Genomic DNA, 25,699 nt, shown 5'->3' on the forward strand with positions numbered 1-25,699 from the left:
GTGGTCCCTTTTGTGATTAAAACCCTTAGGGAATAAAATACATCTTTGAAACAGAAAAGGGAGTAAGGGCTTATGTACCCCATTCCTGGTCATTCTAAAATAAAAGGCCACTGACACATCACACCCAACCAGCTCATAATACACACACACACATACACATACACACACACACAGTTTTCACTCTGGACCTCACAGAATGGGCCTCCTCCTGATTCCCTTTTTCGGATCTAATTGCCCCTGGTCAAAACTCCCTGCACTAGCCTCCCAATCCACTCTATCAGGACACCACCTCCCACAGTTTAGGGGCGGGGTTGGGGTGGGGTGGGGGGGGATAATCCTCAAGGCACACACATACACCTTACACGAGCTTAACATCTGGCAGGTTTCATCCTTCCCTGTATCTCATGCCATAGAGAAACCAGAATCCTAGCACAAAACATACTATAATCTTCACTACCCATTTCTTAGCCTGTCTTGTAACTACACAGCGATGGGTCATTGGCATAGCAAACCCCAAACTCTCTTTACCAACTACAGCCTAGCTCAGAGCAGAATTCCCCACCCTCTTTTGACTTGCTAGTGTTTGGAGCAGTAACTGTATGACATGGCTGGACTGATTGAATACATCAACTGCTGGGTGACTATGAATGGTTCCCTTCCTGCTCTGAATTAGACAACTCACTCAAACCATAGGTGCATCAGGTCTGGGACAAATTATGCATTTCTCCAAGAGGGACCCAATTTCTAAGCCTCCCCAGGACTCTGAAGTCAAAGCACAGAAATGTCAGCAAGGCCCTGACAGTCAGCAAAAGCTGCCACAAGCTTGAGCTCTTTCCTCACAGATAATAAGGGTTCTCCTGTTGCTAAAAGTGAAAAAGCTAGCTGAAAGCAACAAATCTCTTAGTGAAAAGTTGCGTGGATCACTACTTTATACAAACCCAGAGGGAAAAAATCCACATGGATCAAAGAGGCGGGAATTGATCAAATACTAAGATCTAGACTAAACCTTGATGTCTGATTCCAATGCTAAGGGGGATATATATAGATGGCAGACAACCATAAAAATAAGTATCAGTGTGCCACAGTTTACTCCCGGTGACATAACAACACTGAACTGACATAATGAGGTGGCATGCTGGTTTGCAACTAAGAGACCATCTTCAGGGAAGGATGCAGGCAGAGGCTATTCTGGAGGCTGAAGGAAACACTACTGAGACTGAATACTAGACTCAACCAATCACTCATTAACTTGGGCCAAGAGTCAACTTCTCAGGGCCAAGGTTTACTCATCTGTAAAATGGGAATGGCAAGTGGAGATAGAATAGCCACTGCAAATAGAAGGCATATGGACCTTTAAGCAAATCTAGATCTGAATACTGTCACTTAATGAATAACACTGAGTTAAATTCCCTCAAGTAGTAAAACGATGGTAACACCCAACTGCAAAAGGCTGTGGCAAAAACTGAGTAAAGTGCTCATTACTGTACCAAGCCTAAGGAATGTCTAATTACTAAAAATTTCTATTAAGACTTACTGAATGTTTATAATACTGCCTGACATGGTGTTGAGCACTTTGCATGCTTTACCTTGTCATACCTGTTTTGTCTACCCTGCAAGATTTGTATAAACATGTTTCTATACATAAATATGAGCATAGGAAAACTAAAAGGACACACACAAAAATGCTACTAGTGAGTATCTCTTGGGAGGAGAAATACGATTTTCTTCTCTTTGCTTACTTGCTTTTTCCAAAATTTTCTACAAACATCATTTATTGAGGTATATTTCTATATTTTTAATGCCAAAATACATTAAAATACAATGAAAATCAAGACATTGCTCACAGGTAATCTCCTACGCGAGCCACTTCTTTCGGAGGTAAGAGCTAACAAAAGTTCTGCTTTCCCTGAGAACTGGCACGTGCTCTGCTTTTCATTAAGATTAACTGACTTCTACCGTCTTCACTTTGCCACCAGGGGGCACAGCCAAAATTTTAGTTCAATCATTCAGTCAGGTCCTCGTTCTTTGCATATTTCTATTTTAATTTCCCCAGTTTCAACTTTCTATTCTAATCTATATGTCTTATACTGATTTTGGATTTGTTTATATTTTACTGCTTTTCTCAATGTTTATCATAAATTTATTGTCTACAAATCCTTTGTAGATTAAGGCAAGGTATACATACACTTAAGCTGAAGACTTTAAGGATTGCTACTGCCCATACACTTCATGCTGGGTCCCTGCATTTCAAAGAATTCTTGGTTAGGACATTAAATGATAGAATTACCACCTCTAAATACAATCTGAGATTTTTTTTTTAAATGCAAAACTGCAACATCTCCCAATACCTGCAACAACAACAAAAATACCACAACTTTTAAAGTCTTAGAAGTCCCATAATTAAAGTCAGTTTTATTAAATGCTCAATTCTCAAAATTATATACATTTCTTTTTACTATAAAAAATCTCCATCCCCATCTCACCCTTCTTCACTCACCACCCCCCCCAAGGTAGGTACTGTCCAAACAGAAGCAAACCCAACAAAGTCTACCATACACCCAAAAGCAGGGAAGACAGGAGGTCCCCAGAGGACAAGATATGCGGGTGTTATCGTGCAGAACCCTCCTGCAAGGGGGAGAAAGAATGGGAAGAGCTCACATAACAAGAAGGGAACTGGAATAGGCAGACTGACAAAGACTTGTATAATTTATACCAATTTACAAATGCTTGAGGTGCCCACCAACTCCAAGAGAAGAGACCAGACTAATACACAAAGGAAGGCCTCTGCCAGAGTCTCATCTCCCTGAGGGCCTCCCTTCAGGAGTCATTAGGAAGCCCAAACAGCTTCACAGTTCCTGCTTCCCGACTGCTGTCATATTTGCCATCTTTGTCATCACAGGCAAATGCCAGCAGAGGCCTTTTGGGGTGCCAAGCCACGGTGAAAGTCGGGGACTCACACTGCACCTCCCATAGCTTGTCTCCTATAAAAATCAATATAGAGAAACCAATCAATACATTAATAATAAGAAACCACATTCATTAAGTACTTGCCTACGTTAACTCATTTAATCCACTTTTTAAAAAAGATTGTTTATTTATTTGAGAGAGCACGAGCCTGGGGGGGGGGGCGGGGAGGGGCAGAGGGAGAGGGTGAAGCAGACTCCCCGCTGAGCAGGGAACCCAACATGGGGCTCAATCCCAGGACCCTGAGATCATGACCTGAGCTGAAGGCAGACGCTTAACCGACTGAGCCATCCAGGCGCCCCTCATTTAATCCACTTATTAACCCTACAGGACAGGTACAATCATTACCCCATTTTACAGAGAACACCAAGGCACAGGGAAAGCACAAGCCAGTAGGTGGCAGAGCAAGATCTGAATGCAGAGCCTATGATCTAAACCTAATCTGTACTCCCTAGGAAAACAGTAACAGCAGTTAATATTTATTGAGCACCCCTTAGGAATCAGATGGATTATACTTTAGTTTAATAAAGTATAATGACAATGCAGCAAGGCAAGTAATGATTTTAAACCCCATTTTATAAAGGAACAGGTGACTGAACAGTTAAGTCATACCTCAAGGAAGCAGCAGAGTCAGCACATGAAGTGAGTCTGTTTCCAAAGTCACAGGTCTTTCTGCTAAATCACAATGCTTTGCAAATAGATTTTTTCCCCAAAAAATGTCATTCTTCCTACTTGAAATTAAACATGATTTTTCTAAAGCCATTATTCCTTTAGTCCCACTTTACTTTTTTTCAACCTTAGGGTTAAGATTAATGTTATAAAACATAAACAATGTGGTGTTATTTTAAAGTTGCAGGATACATTAAATTATATGCTTCAAACTGGTCAACTATACGGTAAGTAAATTATATTTCAATAAAGCTGTTTAAAATATATATTTTTTATACACACATGAACACAATGTGTGTGTAGAGAGAGAGAAAGAGAGATTCTTTTTGTTAAGTAATCCTATTTCAGGGACAGTTAACCACTCTTCATGATGCTAGTATCTGGCAGTCTAGCTATACATCTGAGCAAATTTCTGTATTACACAAACATAAAGAATAGTTTCAGAGGCTGCTACCCCCGTTTTACTTCTCTTTAGGCCTCTACTCCATCATTTGTCAGTCATTTGGGATTGGTTAGGATAAAGAAATTTATACAGATCAAGAAAACCAGAGTAGACATGAAAAGGCCTTCTAAAACGTTTCCTAAATAACCATGTGGCTTCATAAACTTTAACATCTTGACAGTTTTATTGGAAAGTTTAATCTCTGAATGATAAATAAGGTGCTATCTGGGTGAGACTGACATTACTACTCCAGGCCGCTGAAGTTCTAAAAACACCAGTGCAATATGTATGGTGTATCTAAAAAGCTGAAAGTAAGTGGACTGTTAAAATACATGCTATCAGAAATAAAATTCCTTATTTTACATTTAACCATTAAAAATATGTAAAACACAAAATCTTATTTAATATGACTCCAACTATAGGGGCGCCTGGGTGGCTCAGCCGTTAAGCGTCTGCCTTCGGCTCAGGTCATGATCCCAGGGTCCTGGGATCAAGCCCCGCATCGGGCTCCCTGCTCTGCGGGAAGCCTGCTTCTCCCTCTCCCACTCCCCCTGCTTGTGTTCCCTCTCTCGCTGTCTCTCTGTCAAATAAATAAATAAAATCTTTAAAAAAAAGAATATGACTCCAACTATACATAGTATAGTATGTGTATATACACACACACAGATGTATAGATGTCTATGTATAAAATATCTATAAATATCTACATATGAAAAAAAGATTGGAAAGAAATACACTAATACGTTAGGAATTCGCTACCTCCAAATTATGGACCTATGTGTGACTGTTAATTTCTTCTTTATATTTGTCAGCATTTTCCAAATATTCTATACTGAGCATATATTACTCTTATTTTACAAACTAACATACAAAGACATGCTTACTGCATAAAATTCCAACAGTACTAGGGTATAGAGCAGCACTGGGAAACAGAAACTTCTGTGATTGGAACATTCTACATCTGCACTATCCAATACAGAAACCACCAGCCACATGTGGCTACTGAAGTCCTTAAAATGCGCCTAGGGTAACTGAGGAACTGAATTCTTCATTTTATTTAATTGGTTTCAGTAATAATACTTAAATTATAATTTAAAGTAAATTTTATATTCTCCCAATCTTCTAAGTCTGAAACAAATTCTTTCAAAAGTCCTTCTATTAATTTAGCTTTAGTTTCTTTACCTAAATAGGAACACATCAAATGCACTGATTGGCTACTTGCTTTGCTCATTCAGTAAAATGCCTTGCCAATCTTGCAATTCAGCACATATAGAGCTATGTTTTTCTCTTGGCACACTGTAATATGGATGTATCACAACTTACTTAATTATTCCTTCATAATGAAAATTCAGACTATTTCCCTTTTATGTATAAAACAATGCTATAAATATAATTGTGCTTCCCTTTGATAATCATCTGACTTTTAATTTTTAGCCTAGGTTATAGAGAAAATTTAAAAAAAATGTTAAAAGTATTTGTCTGAACTACTTAGAAAAATTAATACAGTCATATTTGATATATTCCTGAAAGATTATATGTGAACTATATCAAAGTTTAGCGGCACCGGGGTGGCTCCGACGGTTAAGCAGCAGGCTCTTGATTTCAACTCAGGTCATGATCTCAGGATCCTGGGATCAAGCCCCGTGGTGAGCTCTGCACTCAGCGGGGAGTCTGCCTGAGGATTCTCTCTCCCCCAGCCCTCTGCCCCTCCTCACGCTTGTGCACTCTCTCTCTAAAGTGCCTGGGTGGCTCAGTTGGTAAAGCATCTGCCTTTGGCTCAGGTCATGATCCTGGGGTGCTGGGATTGAACCCCATGTCAGGCTCCTTGCTCAGCAGGAAATCTGCTTCCCCCTCTGCCTCTGCTGCTCCCCACCCTTCACTCATGCTCTCTCTCACTCACACTCTCTCTAATAAATAAATAAAATCATTTAAAAAATAAAAATTAAATAAATAAATAATAAAATCAATCATATTTCATACATATTAGGTGAGGCAGACAAACTTGCACAAAGATGACACGGGAAAAACATGCACATGCATGCACTGTTAAGAACAAACACTGCAATAACCTTTCTGTAAGTGGTTTGGTCCTTCACAAAATGTGAATACCTTGGACTCAGTCAGCAATCCACTTTACTGGTTTACCCAAAAGGATGACCTAAAATGAAGTCCATAAGGAATATTTCTCACAAGCATTACTTATAATGGTGCAAAGACGAGAAACAACCAGATCTGGGCAACTGAAGTACCTACAGGCATGTATAAGTATATACTGGCAGTTTAAGAATATACGGACATATTCAATGGAATTCTAGACTGCATGAAAAGCGGCAGCAGAGCTCAGTAGCCATCGCCATGTTAAGAAGCTGTAACATCCTGAGGTGAGGCAGGCACAGCCTGGAGCAGGAGAATACCCAGACATCACACAAACAAGGGTGACACAAAGGAGCTGCGTATGGCTGCTGAATGGCTGGACAACACTTACCACACTGTCATCAACAGTGGCATTTTTACATTGTGGAATTCCAATTTTTTAACTTTACTCTTTGAAGTCTTCTATATAGTTTAAATTCTTTTACTAAAGTATCATGTATTCCCCAAAACAATAAAGCTCCATTACAAAATAAATCTGAGGAAATGACAGAAGACGGCAGAGTTCAGGAGGCTCCTGAGCTCAGCCCCTCCCGCAGACACACTGAGGCAACAAATGTATCTACTGCAATTAACTCTGAAAATGATCTGAGGACCGGCAGAAGAGATCTTCCACAGCTAATCCTAGAGAGAAGCCCACATTGAAAGGGTAGGAGGGGTGGAGACAGGGCCAGGAACCAAACCCCTGGTGCATATAACCACAAACAGGAGAGCCATCACAAGCATGGAGGAGTGAAGGGATCAGATCCCACACAGGGCAATCCTGGCCGTAAGGACCTACACTGGGAAGACAAGTGCCCATAATGTCTGGCTTTGAAAATCAGCAGAGCTTAACTCCAGTTGAACTGGAGGGCAAAAGAGCCAGCACACTACTAAGTATCTCAGGCGGAGACAGCACTGAAGCAGCAGCTTGAAAAGCGCCTAGGGTACACATGAAGGAGATATAGGAAGGGCAAACGTCTGCAGATTTCTCCAGGAATAAAAAAGTGCTGGCGGGTGCCATTTTTCTTGTTGTCCGTGAGCCTAGACAGCTAGATGCTTACAGAAGCCAATTCTAACACGCTCCATCTACCTTGTTAACAACACATGCCCTGCCCCAGCATTACCCTACCACCCACCCTACCCAACCCACTGGCCTCCACAGGGACCCCTCCAAAGCAGCTCCTCCTCTGCCATATCCAGCAGGCAGCCCCACATGGGACCAGCATCCCTCCAAAGTGACTCCTGCCCTGGGGGACAGGGAGATAACCCTACACACCGGCTTGCCCACAGTTCCTACAGCTGGGCCTCTCAGCTGGCTGCACAAAGAACAAGCCCTGCCCTTCTGTATACCTGCAGCTGTCGCACAGGCTAATTATACACAGCTAGACTGAGTGCCAGCCCCACCCACCATTGAGTCCATGGCAGCTGCAGCTGGGCCTCTCAACAGCATGGGAAGCAAACCCTGCCCAGTGCACCTGCAGCAGGCAAAGAGGGTCACTGCAAACAGGTGGGCTGAGAGCCAGCCCCACCCATCAGCATGCCCACAGCAATCACAGCTCAACCACAGCAGGTGGGTGCACACAGCCCACACAGGGGACAGCCCTAATATGCCTGGTTCCGGTGACCAGGGCAGATAGCATACAGGGCACCACAGGACCTCTTCTATGTAAAAGTCACTACTTTCAAGGCCAGGAGATGTAGCTGACATGGCTAACACATAGAAACAAACACGGACAGTTAGACAAAATGAGGAGACTAAGGGATATGTCCCAAATGAAAAAAGACAAAATCACAGAGAAAGGACTAAACAAAATGGAGATACGTGATATGCCTGATAAAGAGTTCAAAGTAACGGTCCTAAAGATACTCAGCTGGACTTGAGAAAACAGTGGATGAACTCTGTGAGAATTTCAACAGAGATAGAAAATGTAAAAAAGAGCCAGTCAGAGCTGAATACAGTAACTGAAATGAAAAATACACTAGAGGAAATCAACAGCAGACTACGAGATGCAGAAGAACGGATCAGAGATCTTGAAGACAGGGTAATAGAAAGCAACTAAGATGAACAGCAAAAAGACAAAAGAATAATAAACATGAGACCAGGTAAAGAAACCTCTGCAAAATCATCAAGCATGATAGCATTTGCATTATAGGAGTCCAAGAAGGAGAAGAGAGAGGAAGGGGGCAGAAAATTTATTTGAAGAGATAATAGCTGAAAAATTCCTGAATCTGAGGCAGGAAACACACATCCAGATCCAGGAAACAAAGAAAGCTCCAAACAAGATGAACCCAAAAAGGTTCACACCAAGACACATAATCATTAAAATGGTAAAAATTAAAGATAAAGAGAGAATCTTAAAAGCAGCAAGAGAAAAGTAGTCACATACAAGGGAAAACACATAAGGCTATAGGCTGATCTCAGCAAAAATTTTGCAGGCCAGAAGGGAGTGGCATGATATATTCCAAGGGCTGGAAGAAAAAAACCTACAACCAAGAATACTCTACCTGGCAAGGCTATCATTCAGAATTGAAGGAGATAAAGAGTTTCCCAAACAAAAGGGAGTTCATCACCACCAAACCAGCCTTACAAGAAGTATTTAAGGGAATTCTTTAAGTGAAAAGAAGAGGCCATAATTAGAAGAAAATTATGAAAGGAAAAAATTTCACTGGCAAAAGCAACATATGATTAAAGGTAGCGGACTAATCATTTATAAAGCCATTATGAAGGTTAAAACATAAAAGCAGTAAAATCAATTACATCTACAAAAATTACTCAAGGGATACACAAAATAAAAAGATATATGACATAGACATAAAATGTAGAAGGGTAGTAAAAATTCAGTGCTTTTTAGAATGTGTTCAAGCTTAAGCAACTAACAATATAGACTGCTACATACATAGGATGTTATTTATGAACCTCATGGTAACCACAAATCAAAAACCTATAACAGATACAAAAAACAAAGAGAAAGTAATCCAAACACAACATTAAAAAAAGCCATCAAGGGTGGCTGGGTGATAGACATTGGGGAGGGTATGCGCTATGGTGAGCGCTGTGAGTTGTGTAAGACTGATGAAATACAGACCTGTACCTCTGAAACAAATAATACATTATATGCTAAAAAAAAAAAAAAAAAAAAGGAAGATAGCAGGAAGGGAAGAATAAAGGGGGGGGAAATCAGAGGGGGAGACGAACCATGAGAGACTATGGACTCTGAGAAACAAACTGAGGGTTCTGGAGGGGAAGGGGGTGGGGAATGGGTTAGCCTGGTGATGGGTATTAAAGAGGGCACAAACTGCATGGAGCACTGAGTGTTATACGCAAACAATGAATCATGGAACACTACATCAAAAACTAATGATGTAATGTATGGTGATTAACATAACATAAAAAAAAAAAGCCATCAAACCACAAGGGAAGAGAGGAAGAGAAGAAAGGAACAAAGAAGAACTACAAAAACAACAGAAAACAATGAACAAAATGGCAATAAATACATACCTATGAATAATTACTTAAATGTAAATTGACTAAACGGTCCAATCAAGAGACACAGGGTGACTGAATGGCTGAAAAAACAAGACCCAACTATATGCTGCCTACAAGACTCACTTCAAACCTGAAGACACATACAGACTGAAAATGAGGGGGTGGTAAAAGATATTCCACGCAGATGGAAGTGAAAAAAAAAGCTGGGGTGGCAATATTTTTATCAGACAAAGGCAACCCTCTCGGGTCCCCTCCCTCCTCAGGAACTTTGTACTATCACTTTGCTATCACTCAATAAACTTTGCTTTGCTGCCCGCCGGGGGGAAAAAAAATTATCACACAAAATACACTTTGCAACAAAGACTGTAGCAAGAGACAAAGAAAAGCATTAAATAATGATAAACGAATCAATCCAACAAGAGGATGTAACAATTTTAAGTATCTGTGTACCTAACATAGGAGATAGGAGCACCTAAATACATAAAGTAAATATTAACAAACATAAAAGGAGAAATTGACAGTAATACAACAATAGCAGGGGACTTTAACACCACACTTACATCAATGGATAGATCATCCAGACAGAAAATCAACAAAAAAACAGTAGCTTTGAATGACACATTAGACCAGATGGACTTTACAGAGATACACAGAACATTCCATCCAAAAACAACAAAATACACATTATTTTCAAGTGCACATGGAATATTCTCCAGGATGGATCATATATGGTAGGCCAAAAAGCAAGTTACAATGAATTTAAGAAGACTGAAATTTTATCAAGCATCTTTTCTGACCCACAACGATATGAAACTAGAAATTAATTACAAGAAAAAGAAAAAAACTGGAAAAAACACAAACATACAGAAGCTAAACAACATGCCACTAAACAACCAATGCGTCAATGAATAAATCAAAGGGGAAATTAAAAAATACATGGAGACAAATGAAAATGGAAACACAACAATCCAAAATCTTTGGAATGCAGCAAAAGCAGTTCTAACAGGGAAGTTTATAGCAATACAGGCCTACCTCAAGAAACAAAAATCCCAAATAAACAAATTAACCTTATATATAAAGGAGCTACAAAAAGAACAAAGCCCGAAGTTAGTAGAAGGAAGGAAATAAAAAAGATAAGAGCAGAAATAAATGAAATAGATACTAAAAAACATCAGAAAAGATCCATGAAACCAAGAGCTGGTTCTTCAAAAACATAAACAAATTTGATAAACCTTTACCAGACTCATCAAGAAGAGAGAGAACTCAAATAAATGAATTCAGAAATGAAAAAGAAGAAATAGTAACTGACACCACAAAAATACAAAGGGTTTTTATGAGAATACTATGAAAAATTATATGCCAACAAATTGGACAACCTAAAAAAATGGATAAATTCACCAAAACTGAATCAAGAAGAGAAAATTTGAACAGACCAATTACTAGTAATGAAATTGAACTGATAATCAAAAAACTCCCAATAAACAAAAGTCCAGGACCTGATGGATTCACAGGTGCATTCTATCAAACATTTAAAGAAGAGTTAATACCTATTCTTCTCAAACTATTCCAAAAAATAGGCAAGGAAGAAAAACTTCCAAATTCATTCTATGAGGTCAGCCTTACCCTGATACCAAAAACCAGGCAAAGACACTACCAAAAAAAAAAAAAGAAAAAAAAAATCCAAAAACAAAAAACAAAAAACTGCAGGCCAATATCCCTGATGAACATAGATGCAAGAATCCTCAACAAACTATATTAGCAAACCAAATTCAACAATACATTAGAAAGATCATACACCATGATCAAGTGGGATTTATTCCAGAGATGCAAGGATGGTTCAATATTTCCAAATAAATGTGATACATCATATCAATAAAAGGATAAAAATCATATGATCATCTCAATAGACACACTAAAAGCATTTGACAAAATAAACATCCATTCTTGATAAAAACTCAACAAAATGGATTTAGAAGAAACATACTTCAACATAATAAAGACCATATATGAAAAACCCATAGATAACATCATACTTAATGCTGAAAAACTAAAAGCTTTTCCCCTAAGATCAGGAACAAGACAAGGATGTCCACTCTCACCATTTTTATTCAACACAGTCCTGGAAGTCCTGGCCACAGCAATCAGACAAGAAAAAGAAAAAGAAAAAAAAAAAAAAGGCACCCAAATTGGTAAGAAAGAAGTAAAACTGTCAGTATTTGCAGATGACATGATACTATATATAGAAAACTGTAAAGACTCCACAAAAAACTATTAGAATAAATGAATTCAGTAAAGTTGCAGGAAACAAAATTATTATACAGAAATCTGTTGCATTTCTATACACTAGTGATGATGTAGTAGAAAGAAAAAATTAAGAAAACGATCCCATTTACAACTGCACCTAAAAGAATAAAATACCTAGGAATACATTTAACCATGGAGGGAAAAGACCTATACTCTAAAAACTATCAGTAATTGAAGAAAGAAATTGGAGATGACACAAATAGAAAAATATACCATGCTCAGGGACTGGAAGAATTAATATTGTTAAAATGTCCACACCACCCAAAGCAATTCTCAGATTCAATGCAATCCCTATCAAAATACCAACAACATTTTTCACAGAACTAAACAAATATCCTAACATTTGTATGAAACCACAAAAGACTCTGAATAGCCAAAGCAATCTTAAGAAAGAAGAACAAAGCTGAAGGTATCACAATCCCAGATTTCAAGATATACTACAAAGCTATAGTTAATCAAAACAGTATGGCACTGGCACAAAAATAGACAAATGAGAGATCAATGGAACAGGACAGAGAGCCCAAAAATAAACCCACACTTATATGATCAATTAAACTACAACAAAGGAGGCAAGAATATGCAATGGAAAAAAGACAGTCTCTTCAACAAATGGTGCTGGGAAAACAGGACAGCTACATGCAAAAAAAATGAAATTGGACGACTTTCTTACACCAGACACAAAAATAAACTCAAAATGGATTGAAGACCTAAGTGTGAGATATGAAACCATAAAATTCCTAAAAGAAAACATAGGCAGCAATCTCTTGGACATCAGCCTTAGCAACATATTTATGGATATGTCTCCTCAAGCAAAGAGAAACAAAAGCAAAAATAAACTACTGGGACTACACCAAAATAAAAAGCTTTTGCATAGCAAAGGAAACCATCAACAAAACAAAAAGGCAACCTACTGAATGGGAGAAGATACCTCCAAATAATAAATCCAATAAGGGGTTAATATCCAAAATATATAAGACACTTATACGCTCAACACCAAGGGGAAAAAAAAAGTAAGCTGATTAAAGAATGGGGTGCCTGGATGGCTTAGTCAGTTGAGCATCCAACTCCTAGATTTCGGCTCAGGTCATGATCTCAGGGTCCCAAGACTGAGCCCCACGGAAGGCTCCGCACTCAGCAGGGAGTCTGCTTGAGTTTCTTTCCCTCTGCCCCTTCCCCCACACTTGCTCGTGCTCTCTCTCTCAAATGGGTGAATGAATCTTTAAAAAAAAAACGGGGGGGGACAGAAAACCTGAATTGACATTTTTCCAAAGAAGACATAGATGACCAACAAACATGAAAAGGTGTTCACATCACTGATCATCAGGGAAATGCACATACAATGAGATATCACCTCACACCCATCAGAATAGCTAGTATCAAAAAGAACAAAAAACAAATGTTGGTGAGGATGTTAAGAAGAAGGAATCCTCGGGGCGCCTGGGTGGCTCAGTTGGTTAAGCGACTGCCTTCGGCTCAGGTCATGATCCTGGAGTCCCTGGATCGAGTCCCGCATCGGGCTCCCTGCTCGGCAGGGAGTCTGCTTCTCCCTCTGAACCTCCCGACCCTCCCCCCTCTCATGCTCTCTCTCTCTCAGTCTCTCTCTCTCAAATAAATAAATAACATCTTTAAAAAAAAAAAAAAAAAAAAAAGGAATCCTCATACACTGTTGGTGGGAATGTAAATTGGTGTAGCCACTGTAGAAAACAGTATGGAGCTTTCTAAAGAAATTAGAAATAGAAATACTATATGATCCAGTAATTCCACTATTGGGTAATTACCCAAAGAAAACAAAAACACTAGTTCAAAAAGATACGTGCACCCCTATGTTTACTGCACCATTATTTACAATAGCCAAGATATGAAAGCAACCTAAGTGTCCATGGATAGATGAATGGATAAAGAAGATATGATATATATATATATACACAATGGAATATTAATCAGTCATAAAAAAAGAATGAGATCTTGCCATTTGTGAGAACATGGGTGGACCTAAGGGGTATTAAGCTAAGTGAAATAAATCAGAAAAGACAAATACCATATGACTTCACTTCTACATGAAATCTAAAAAATTAAACAAGTAAATAAATAAACAACAGAAACAGATTCATAAATAAAGAAAACTGCTGGGCGCCAGAGAGGAGAAGGTTGGGGTGATGGGTGAAATAGGTGAAGTGATTAAGAGGTACAAACTTCCAATTATAAAATACGTCATGAAGATATAAAGTACAGCAACGGGAATATAGTCAATAATATTATAATAATGTTGTATGGTGACAAATGGGGACTACATTTATTGTGATCAATGACTAATGCATATCTGTCAAATCACTGTCATACATGAAACTAATATACATTATATGTCAACTATACTTTGATAATAAAAAAATTATTCATTAAAAATAAATAAGTAAAGCTGAGGAAATTCTTTTGTAAAATGAATACTCTCCTCCCACTTTTCTATTTTCAAATTCTATTGGTTGTTTTTATTTATTTTTATTTTTTTAAGATTTTATTTATTTATTTGACAGAGAGAGACACAGCGAGAGAGGAAACACAAGCAGGGGGAACAGAAGAGGGAGAAGCAGGCTTCCCGCAGAGCAGGGAGCCTGATCCAGGGCTCGACCCCAGGACCCTGGGATCATGACCTGAGCCGAAGGCAGACGCTTAATGACTGAGCCACCCAGGTGCTCTCTATTGGTTGTTTTTAAAGCAAATCACATGTATTTTGATAATTCCTAAGATTATAAAAAAATATGCATTTTTTAAGTTCACATACAGGCAAAATATAGAAAAAAAAGTATACCACAACACTAAGAGATTGTATTTAGAGGTGGGACCACAGGTAACACTTTTTTCTTTCTCCTATTTTCCATATTTTAAAAATTTCATCATGATAGAAGAACTAAAAGTTAATAACGATGCAAAATATTTTCCTAAATCACTTTCTTTCAGACCTGCCCCTTTCTGAACTCTTTGCTCCCTCATGACCTGACTGTAATGGTCATAATAAAGCTGTCTTAAGAAGAAAATTCATTTATGCTAATGAAGGTGAAGTAGTAATGTGAAGATGAAAACATGTGACAGGAAAAGTCCTGATGGCCACAGGTGACAGAAGACTCACTACGGTAGTGAGGGTTTCCGTTACCTGTCTCTACTTCAGCAATGTCAATAAAATGATCTTCCGAGGCTGATGCCAGCATTTTTCCATCGTGGCTAAAACTGAGGGTCCTCACAGGCCAATCCAGCCTATAACAGAGTGGACAGAGGACACGTTAGAATAACCCAGTAAGAGTAGGGCACAATTTCACCCAAAATAAAATTAAATTAATTTATCCAACAAGGAAAGTGCTGGCAGAGCTGCTTACCTGGAAAAGCACCGAACACAAACCAACTCATCCACATCCCAGAGGCTGACCAAAGCATCTGCACTTCCTGTGGCAAAGTACTTCCCCATGGGGTCAAACTTGATACAGATGCAGTTGGAAGGATGGGCATTGATGGACTGCACAGGCTTCAGCTCTGGGTAGCTGAGAAACAAGACAGAAAGCAATTAAACTACGGGAAGAGTACTATGGTACTAAGACGACAACAGGACATACTGAAGAAGAAAATCAAAGACAACAGAATAAACATCAGACTGTAATACAAACTTTCCTGAACTTACAAAAACAAAAACAAAAACAAAATTAGATGATCATCAGACCTTTCTGACAGTAAGATTTTATGCCAAAAGAAAATGGGGTAATATATTTAAGATATACAAGCAAGAAAGGGGGCGCCTGGGTGGTTCAGTTGGTTAAGCGACTGCCTTCGGCTCAGGTCATGATCCTAGAGTCCCAGGATCGAGTCCCACATCGGGCTCCCTGCTCGGCAGGGAGTCTGCTTCTTCCTCTGACCCTCCTCCCTCTCATGCTCTCTGTCTCTCATTCTCTCTGTCTCAAATAAATAAATAAAATCTTTAAAAAAAAAAAAGATATACAAGCAAGAAAATAGGAATCAAGGATTTTTATATCTAGAAAAATTGACTATCAATTATAAAGAGCTCAAATACTAAGCACAATTAAATATCTGTAAGTTTTATAAGTATATAAGTTATAATAAGTATGAACTTAGAGAATACTGTTCCATGAATCCTTCCTGAGGAATCTAAAGAATGAACTTTGACAATCAAAATGACTAGAGATTTATCAGCATGGGACTGGTGATGGGCATTACATACACAGCTTCTGGGAGAAATTGTAGATGTAAAAGAAAGGCATAGTACATAGCAGCTCTACACTCTGATAATATATAGTATTAATTTTTTTTAATGGAAGAAAAATGAGGAAAGCAATGCAAAAAGCAAATTTTACTATTTTAAGTAATCTCACTAGTGGTGGTAGTGGTAATACTGTTATTCTGAGATATCTCCATGGGTAACATGGAAAAAGGTATTAAGTAACTGTGGGATATTCTAATTCTATAATCCCTTGTGTCCTTGAGAACCAGAATACTCAAATACCCAGTTTTGAAGGAAAGAGTTATTTATAATATAGAAGATGTTTAGGGCGCCTGGGTGGCTCAGTCGTTAAGCGTCTGCCTTCGGCTCAGGTCATGATCCCAGCGTCCTGGGATTGAGCCCCGCATCGGGCTCCCTGCTCTGCGGGAAGCCTGCTTCTCCCTCTCCCACTCCCCCTGCTTGTGTTCCTGCTCTCGCTATGTCTCTCTCTGTCAAATAAATAAATAAAAAATCTTTAAAAAAAAAAAAAAAAAGATGTTTAGAAAATTCCACTAGTCCTGAATTTTAATTGGAAGTTATCAATATAAATTCACAATTCACATATTTTATCTTTAAAAATATACACATATACATCCTTCCTCTGTCCACTGGAAAGGTCTAGAAATAATGACCAAACAAGCAATGTGGACATCTGTAGCTCCAATATCATTTCTCAGAAAAAGAACCCAGGGATTCTTAGAGAAGCTTCTGATTAAAGGTCTGAGGCAGGAAACATACAAGATGAACTTGGGATATCTGTCATACCAGAGAGCAACAAACTGAAGACTACTAGGATTATGTCAAAAAAAATGACTCAGGAACAACTTGAAGAGGCTCCCATTAGCTAAAGATGGGATAATTTGAGATTCCATAAGGATAATTACTCCAACAGACTGAAATACATCTACCATGCTTAAATACATGAGTTTATAATAAGTCTTAAAAATAAAACCTAGCTGATCATCTTTGGAGGCAACAGAGAACTAATTCATTATCTAATGAAAAAGGGAAAGAAGCATTTACCCTTCCTTTTCTAAGCGAACTATATTCTTAAGTAACCAAACAGTAAATGAGAGGAAGTATCTTATATTCCAACAAATAAATAAGCATACAAAATCAGCAAAATCCAGACTAGGAGAATCTCTGCAGGTTAACAGTCTAGTTTTCCAACAGCTATAGTATAAGTAAAAGAAGGATGAAGAGCAACCTGGTAGTTTAACACACTTAAAAGATACCAAGTTTTTTTAAGTAGACAAAATTAGAGTATCTAGAAATGCATACTTGGTAGCTAAAACTATAAAGAAATACTATAAAAATCAAGATAGTGTTTCATTTTGAGGAGAGGGATTCAGGACTAGGACAAAGTACATGGATGGACTTCTGGGATGGCCAGCAAATTACTATTTCTTGACCTGGGTGGGGTTACACAGATAATAGTTCATCAAGCTATATGTTGTTTTAAGCAGTTTTCTGTGTATGTGTTTTATTTATTTATTTATTATTATTTTTTTTTTTAAGATTTTATTTGACAGAGAGAAACACAGTGAGAGAGGGAACACAAGCAGGGGGAGTGGGAGAGGGAGAAGCAGGCCTCCCGCCGAGCAGGGAGCCCGATGCAGGGCTCGATCCCAGGACCCTGGGATCATGACCTGAGCCGAAGGCAGACGCTTAACGCCTGAGCCACCCAGGCGCCCCTGTGTTTTATTTTCTAATAAAAATTCTTTAAAAAAAAAAAAAAGCAGGCGCCTGGGTGGCTCAGTTGGTTAAGCGACTGCCTTCGGCTCAGGTCATGATCCTGGAGTTCCGGGATCGAGTCCCACATCAGGCTCCCTGCTCAGCAGGGAGTCTGCTTCTCCCTCTGACCCTCCTCCCTCTCATGCTCTCTGTCTCTCATTCTCTCTCTCGCAAATAAATAAAATCTTTAAAAAAAAAAAAAAATTCAAATAAAAAAAGCTATAGAACCCCAACTTGAATAAAATTCAAGTTGCGAAGCACAGATTTCCAGCCTTTTATATAATCTGGTCCCAGATTATATTTCAACTTTATCTTCCCTCTCTTCAGATACCTTATCTGCCACCATTCCCAGCAACTCTGACCTACCAACTACTCTCCATATAGGCCATGCTCATTGACACCTATTTTGTCCATTGTATGGTTCCCTTTTGCTGATTCTTAAAATTCTACTCAGCTTTCAAGGTCAAGCTCCAAAGCTGCATCCTTCAATCCCCAACTCCCACAGTCAATGTTTCCTTCCCTGGGATTCCAAACTCTGAGCCTCTCTAAAAGAACCTATTTCACACTGCCTTGCACTGCCCACCCAGAATAGCAGAAAGAATAGAGTCGACAGACCTGAATTTCAATTCCAACATTTCATTCATTTACAGAATAAATATTTACGGAGACCCTAACTCTGTGTAGCAAGTATTAAGGTAGGCACTAGGGATTCAACAGTAAACAAGTTACAGATGGTCCCTACCTTCATGGAATTTATAGTCTAATGGAAGATATAGATAGTAAACATTTATTATAGGGGCACCTGGGTGGCTCAGTCGGTTAAGCGTCTGCCTTTGTCTCAGGTCATGATCCCAGGTCCTGGGATCAAGCCCCACATCGGGGTCCCTGCTCAGTGGGGAGCCTGCTTCTCCCTCTCCCTCTGCTGTTCCCCCTGCTTGTACTCTCTCTCTCTCTGTCAAATAAATAAATAAAATCTTTAAAAAAACAAACAAACATGTAATTATAATATAGAATGAGAAATGCTTCCAACAGGAAGTACATAAAACAAGCTTCTAACCTAGGGAGGTAGGAAAGTAATGAAGATGGCTTCCCTGGAGGGAAAGTGGTATTTAAGCACAGACTTTACGGGTACAAATTTGCCATAATTCAAGGTGCATCTAGTTCTAGTGCTCACCAGCTGACTAGTGATTTAAACTCTCTGAATCCCAGATCCTCATCTGTCAAATAAGACTCAAATAACAATCCCACAGAATTTCTGTGAGGACTCAGTAAATATAAGGTGCCTGGTTCAAAGGTGCTCAACAGAGGTTAGGATTCTTTATTACCATTTGTCCTTTAAGCTCCTTCAGGACAGACTTGCATCTAATTCATCTCTGTATCCACCACAGCACCCAGAGCAAAGATATGACAGTCTCTAAGCTAGAACCCCCTCACCTGAGGATGTTGATACAACCATTGCCATTTGTCAGGAAGAACATGTTGTTGTCATTATTCCAGGAGATTTCATTGACTTCAAACTTGAACTGCTCCTCTGCTTTGGAACGGTGTGTCTTGGCATCAATAAAGGTTACCACATCATCCTTGTTGCCTACAGCAATGGTCTGCCCATCAGGACTCCAACAGATATTAATGTTCTCCCCTGGAAACCCAGATATAATCAGCAAGATACTGTTTGCCCATAATCTTGGCGAAGTTTATTTTTTTTTTAATTCTACAAAGACCAGAGCTATCTCCAAACCTCATTCACTAACATCCTAGTCGATAGAAGGGAATGACTACTTACTCACCAATTATGAGTCCAGCACTTTCATCTACAAATTTCCCCCATGGGTCCTCACAATAATTCTCTTAAGGAACACTTTATTATCCCCATTTTACATATGAAGATATGGAAGATATGAGAGATGAGCCAAAGTGTCAAAGCCATGAAGTAATAGAGCCAAGATCTAAACCAGATGACTCCAAAGCCTCTCAGTCTTACACCAGTACTTCCCAAACTCCAGTCATTCACATGCCACTCTCACAATTTTTGTTCTACCCATGTTAACGGCTATATTTCTTTATTCAAAATTTTTCCTAAAATTGACTCAAAACAATTTTAGTTAAAGAAGTTTAGCTTCCATTTAGCAATAAATTCTATGGGCTAGTTCTTTTTTTCTGGTAGGCATTAAAATACATACACAGCTGGTTTTTAATGTTCATCCATGTACCACCTAAATCACTCACACATCACTCGGTTGTCTACTTGGAGAAAGCACTACAGCATTCCACCTCCAGGGACAAGTCTTGTCAACAAAGTCCAGTGGGCCACAGTGAACACATCAATTAAAAATTTCATCAACTTTATCAATTCTATGCTGCATATATTTTCACACTTTATTCTCTACAATGTATCTTAAAATGCATCAGGATGCATCTCAAAATTTTTGGTTTATCATGGTTATCTAGAAACTTTCTTTTCTTTCCTAACAACATATAAAATATTGGTACATCTTATAATCAATGACATGTTAGTCAATAAAATATAATAAATGGCCTCAAGGTTTATAGGACAATACCTGGTGAAGAATAGATTCTATAAATGTACTGCACAACTTCCAGGTCATTTTCTCCCAGACCACCAAGACCATTCATTCCCAAGATCAGCCATTCCAGCCTATCAGCAATTTCCCAAATTCTCCATACACCTGCACATACAGCTCCCTCCTAGAGCTTCCCCCCACCCCTCATCCACCCACTGTACCATGACCACTAAATCCCTATTAACTATTTTGCTAAAATTCTGTGAGGTCTTACCTGCCCTAACAGGCAGACTTAAGCATTTCCATTACAGGTATCCATCTTGTAGACCTCTCCAGTATAAGATGAACCATATCATATTATGTTGGGTTTTTTTTAACACACATCTCTCTCTCCCTGCACTAAAACTAGTACAGGTCCTGAGAGCTGGGGATTGTCTTATTCAGCCCAGGATGTCCCATACCTAACACAAGGCCACACTTAGAGAAGATATTCAGGAAATGCTTATTGAATGACTATAAATAGCTCATCTTCCTATTGCCCTCTCCCCGAAAAGTCACCTTTAGTGTTCACAGTGGCAATGCATTTTGTAGTCCTCACATCCCAGATGCGAATGGTTTTGTCTCCAGATGCTGTGACAAAGAGGTCAGGATTACTTGGATGCCAACAAAGCTGGTCCACACTATCCCCATGTCCCCGATAATTGTTTTCTTTTACCTGCAAGAACAGAATCCAAATGTCACTTCACACATAAGTACCTGCCTCCACATGCAACTTCTTAACCTTATTCAAACCAAGGTACCTTGTGGCCAACAAAGATCCAGACAATTTAAAAGAAACCAGTCCTTCCACACCCCTTCCCCAAAACTCTTCCCAATACCCTCCTCCCTTCCTCTCCAAACACTCTGAATTGTTCTGAGGTTTGGATTCCCACACCAATGCCCTTACTCTTTTGCTTTCCCTGGCCTTCCTCCTTATTTCTGGTTCTCCACACTTAACTCTACCACCAAGGTTCCCAATCTTCTTGCTCACTCCCACAGGAAGCCCTATTATTTTCAAAGAGGCCCTCCTTACCACCATAGGGACCCCACCACCACCACAGCCCCTAGCCATTCCTCACCACCACATAACTCCTTCCTACCACTCTCATACACCCTCACCTCACTCCAGTCCCATCTACCCTCCTCATCACCAGTCTTCATCCTCTCCCCGCCTCCACTCCCCGCTCATCTTTACACCGTACTGCTACACTCCCTCGCACCCCCACCTCCCTCTTACCACCATCTTCCTCTCCACCACACCCCCTCCAGATCCCTAACTACCAGCCTTGTCACTCCCACACTCCTCTAGCACAACCCCCTTATCCCCACACCCCTCTCTTTTCCTCGCCTCCACCCGCTTTCCACCCCCATTCTCTCCCTCAATACCACACCTCGCTTTACCACAGCCCCTCTCTCTGGCCTGGGCCGGTCCCGCCAGCTTACCAACCGGTCCTTCTCCAGCAGGAATACGCTGGCCGTCTTGTCGAAAGACCCTGAAGCCAGGCGACGCCCGTCGCAGCTCCAGGCCACCGAGTGCACCTTGGCGCTGTGTGCAGGGAACTCGCGCGTCTTGCTGTGGCCGCGGAACAGCTCCTGCATTCCCAGCACGTAGCGTGTGGGGCCGCTGGTCACTGAGCACCAGGGAGCCATTGAACCAGGACCGCTCTGGCCCAGCGCCGAGGGCCCCATGGCCGCCGCAGCCACCGCCATGGCAAGCTCCCAGCCACTCGCGTCGCCACCGCCTTTTTAGCGCAGTCAGTCCTGCCGCCGCCGCCGCACGCATGCGCCTGGAAGAGCAGCTTCTCCCTGCACAGCCGCAATGCAGGCCATCCGGGAGGGGACTACAAATCCCGGCATGCAGCGCGCGCGCGCGGGGGCTCTCTTTTCAAATAGGAATGATTACGATTTAAGTTTCCTTCACAGTTAGTGATTCTGAGGTTTTTAGGGCCTATTTCCCCCTTACCTACCGCCTGGTAGATATATTTGTATCCCAGTTTAATTAAAAAAGAAAGCCAACGCTATCCTTCCAAACCTCAGTTCCCCATCAACAGAAAGACTTTTTTTCCCCAGGGTGGATCCCCACCTTTCAGTCCCCTCCCTTAGAACTGAAGGCCCTCGACTCTCCGACTCTCCGGCTGGAGAAGGCCCAGCTGGTGAACTAGAGGTGTGTGGGGGTCCAGAGTGGGGAGGGGAGGGATAGAGAAGGGGTCTGGGGATGTCTTTAAATAAACAAATTCTCCGGAGAGGGACAGAGGCAGAAAAATGTTCACCTTTAGTCCAGAAGGCTGATCTATAGCCTGCATAGTTCCAATAAGGATGAAAAGCGTACTGGTTGCTACATTCTTTTTTTTTTTTAAGATTTTATTTATTTATTTGACAGAGAGATAGCATAAGTAGGCAGAGGGAGAGGGAGAAGCAGGCTCCCCGCTGAGCAGGGATTCCCCACGACGTGGGGCTCAGTCCGAGGACCCTGGGATCATGATCTGAGCGGAAAGCAGCCGCTTAACCGACTGAGCCACCCAGGTGCCCCCTGGTAGCTACATTCTTAAAGGGTCTCATGACTGCCTGTATATCTTACCAATAATTAATATGAAGCTGAATGATAAGCACCAGAGAAATCTTTCAGAAAGTTTTATGAGTAGAAATTTGAAGAAAACATTTATGATCTAATACTCCCTGCACATCCTGACCCCCTTGAGCAGTAACCATATAACCACCAGCTTCATACAGCAAAAGTGCAGATCTTTCTACCCACAGGCCCTATCCCCCATGCCACTTAAATAAACTTACTAAGTTGCACTGTAAAAAATCTCAAGAATTCTTTCTTGACCATCATGTTCAATGATCCAACACTACATGCACATGATTAGATATGCAAAAACATAAAAGATACAGGGTAAAAAGTAAATGTCCACCTATGTCACTCCCCAATAATAACTGGATTATTCCCACCTTTCTCACACCTACCTTACACCACAAGTCCAGCAGTTTCTTGCTGAAGAAACCACCGATGAGCTGCCAGCACCAACCAAGGCCCTAGAGAAGGACTGTGGGCTGGGGGAGGGTTTTGGTGGTAAGCAGGTGGCTGGAAATTTGTTTAAAAACAAATTTTGGGGGGAGCACCTGGGTGGCTCAGTAAGTTAAGCATCCAACTCTTGATCTCAGCTCAGGTAGTGATCTTAGGGTCTTGAGTTCAAGCCCCTCACTGGGCTCCATGCTGGGTGTGAAGCATACTTAAAAAAAAAATTTTTTTTAAGGTAATATGAGCACTTGGGTAACAAGTGTAAAAAATACAAAAGGGGGGGCGCCTGGGTGGCTCAGTTGGTTAAGCGACTGCCTTCAGCTCAGGTCATGATCCTGGAGTCCCGGGATCGGGCTCCCTGCTCGGCAGGGAGTCTGCTTCTCCCTCTGACCCTCCTCCCTCTCATGCTCTCTGTCTCTCATTCTCTCGGTCTCAAATAAATAAATAAAATCTTTAAAAAAAAAAAATACAAAAGGGAATAGAATAAAAAGTAAGTTTACCACCTGTGCCCCCAAAATTCCCTTCTGAAAAATATTAACTTTTTTGTGTGGTCTTGCAGAGATAGTTTAAGTGTAAATAAGCACCTTTGGAGAGGTAGATAGATCTGTGTATATCCTTCCTACACCACCACCCCCTCCCTGAAAAAAATGGTAGCCTTCCTTACATAACTTGTTTTCTATAGTAAACACACATAAATAATTTATCAGTATATGCAAACGTCTCATTCTTCTTAATGGATGTAGTCTTTAATGACATGCATGTATAATAGTTTATTCAACTGATCCCCTTAATGGATATTTAGTGTCCATGACTTTGCTTTTAGAACAATACTGCAGTAAATAAGCCTATATAAATTTTATTGTGCACATATGCACTTTTTTATTTAAACAGATATTGCCAAAATACGTATGAAGACATTATAACAATCTCCATTTCCTTCAGCAACATAGGAGAGTGTCTTAAGATCCTAAATACTAGGGGCGCCTGGGTGGCTCAGTCGTTAAGCGTCTGCCTTCGGCTCAGGTCATGATCCCAGGGTCCTGGGATCGAGTCCCGCATTGGGCTCCCTGCTCCACGGGAAGCCTGCTTCTCCCCCTCCCACTCCCCCTGCTTGTGTTCCTGCTCTCGCTATGTCTCTCTCTGTCAAAAAAATAAATAAATTCTTTAATAAAAAAAAAAAAAAGATCCTAAATACTAAATGAGGCCACATGTAAAGCACATAGCTCTGAGAAAGGCCTTAGTAAATGAGGCCCTTCTCTTTCCCCATTTCCCTTCTTTACCCCACTACAACCACAAATTCTTCAAAGCATTTTAGACTTCAAAGAATATCAATGAAGCTCACTAAAATCTTAGGGTAGGAGACTATTTGGTGTCTAGTTTTCTCTCCTTAAACTTTTATTTTCAGGTATTGTCTTCATATGCTGGCTTTTTTTTTTTTTTTTTGCCTACATACACAGAGGATTTCTATCTCCAGGTTCCAGATAAGGAAACTAAAGAACAAAGAGGCAAAATGTCCTGCTCCAGATCACATGGCTGCTATTGGAAAGAGAAAAGATTAGAACTCAGCTGTTACTGACTCCAAAATCTACATCTGATTCTCAGTACCTGAAATCTCTGTGTTATAAACATAATTCTTTGTATTTCTATATTAATTTTGTATTTTTGTATATTATGTGTGGTTTCTATTTCACTTTCCCTTGTGTTCTTTTTCTATGTTCTGTAAACATCAATGTTAGAACCTCCGTTGTGATAAATATATCCTGCTGCTCTTCACTGAGACAGAACCTAATACAACTGTTTTGAAGTTGGAATAGCATATGTGTGGGGGCTATGTGATTGAAGCCAGAGAATCTCAAAGGAGAGATAAAATTCAGGGGATCAGAGGCATGGGCCATTTTTTTAAATTTGTATTTAGAAAAAATCAGATTTACAGAAAAGTTGCAAAAATAGTAAGAATGCTGCTAGTCCTACAGCCCAGATTCACCTAGTTTTGGCATTTTATTCTACTTGCTCTCTCTATACATATACATATCTTTGGCCTAAATGTTTGGGAATAAGTTGCATATATCATTATACCTTACCCCTAAATTTTTCAGTGAATATTACCTAAGAACAACATAGT

General features: G+C 40.1%; 1 protein-coding gene across 2 annotated transcripts in view; it reads right to left on the reverse strand.

The window, feature by feature from the left end:
- The window catches only part of THOC3 (THO complex subunit 3), a 92,106-nt gene extending 69,778 nt beyond the window's left edge, over positions 1-22,328 (reverse strand). The window contains exons 1-6 of one of the 2 annotated variants that reach the window (XM_081826347.1): positions 21,999-22,326; positions 21,075-21,231; positions 19,429-19,633; positions 15,368-15,529; positions 15,148-15,248; positions 2,393-2,981 (exon numbers count right to left, since the gene is read on the reverse strand). In XM_081826347.1, the coding sequence (XP_081682473.1) occupies positions 2,818-2,981; positions 15,148-15,248; positions 15,368-15,529; positions 19,429-19,633; positions 21,075-21,231; positions 21,999-22,265 (1,056 nt within the window). In that variant the 5' untranslated portion in view covers positions 22,266-22,326 and the 3' untranslated portion in view covers positions 2,393-2,817. Of the gene's footprint in view, positions 1-2,392; positions 2,982-15,147; positions 15,249-15,367; positions 15,530-19,428; positions 19,634-21,074; positions 21,232-21,998 lie in introns of those variants that run through there. The other variant, XM_081826348.1, reaches the window with a different exon arrangement.
- Positions 22,329-25,699: the final 3,371 nt, after the last annotated feature.

The sequence above is a fragment of the Leptonychotes weddellii genome, chromosome 7 (assembly GCF_054177405.1).
Source record: "Leptonychotes weddellii isolate Sample4059 chromosome 7, ASM5417740v2, whole genome shotgun sequence".
In the NCBI taxonomy this organism is placed as follows: Eukaryota; Metazoa; Chordata; class Mammalia; order Carnivora; family Phocidae; genus Leptonychotes; species Leptonychotes weddellii.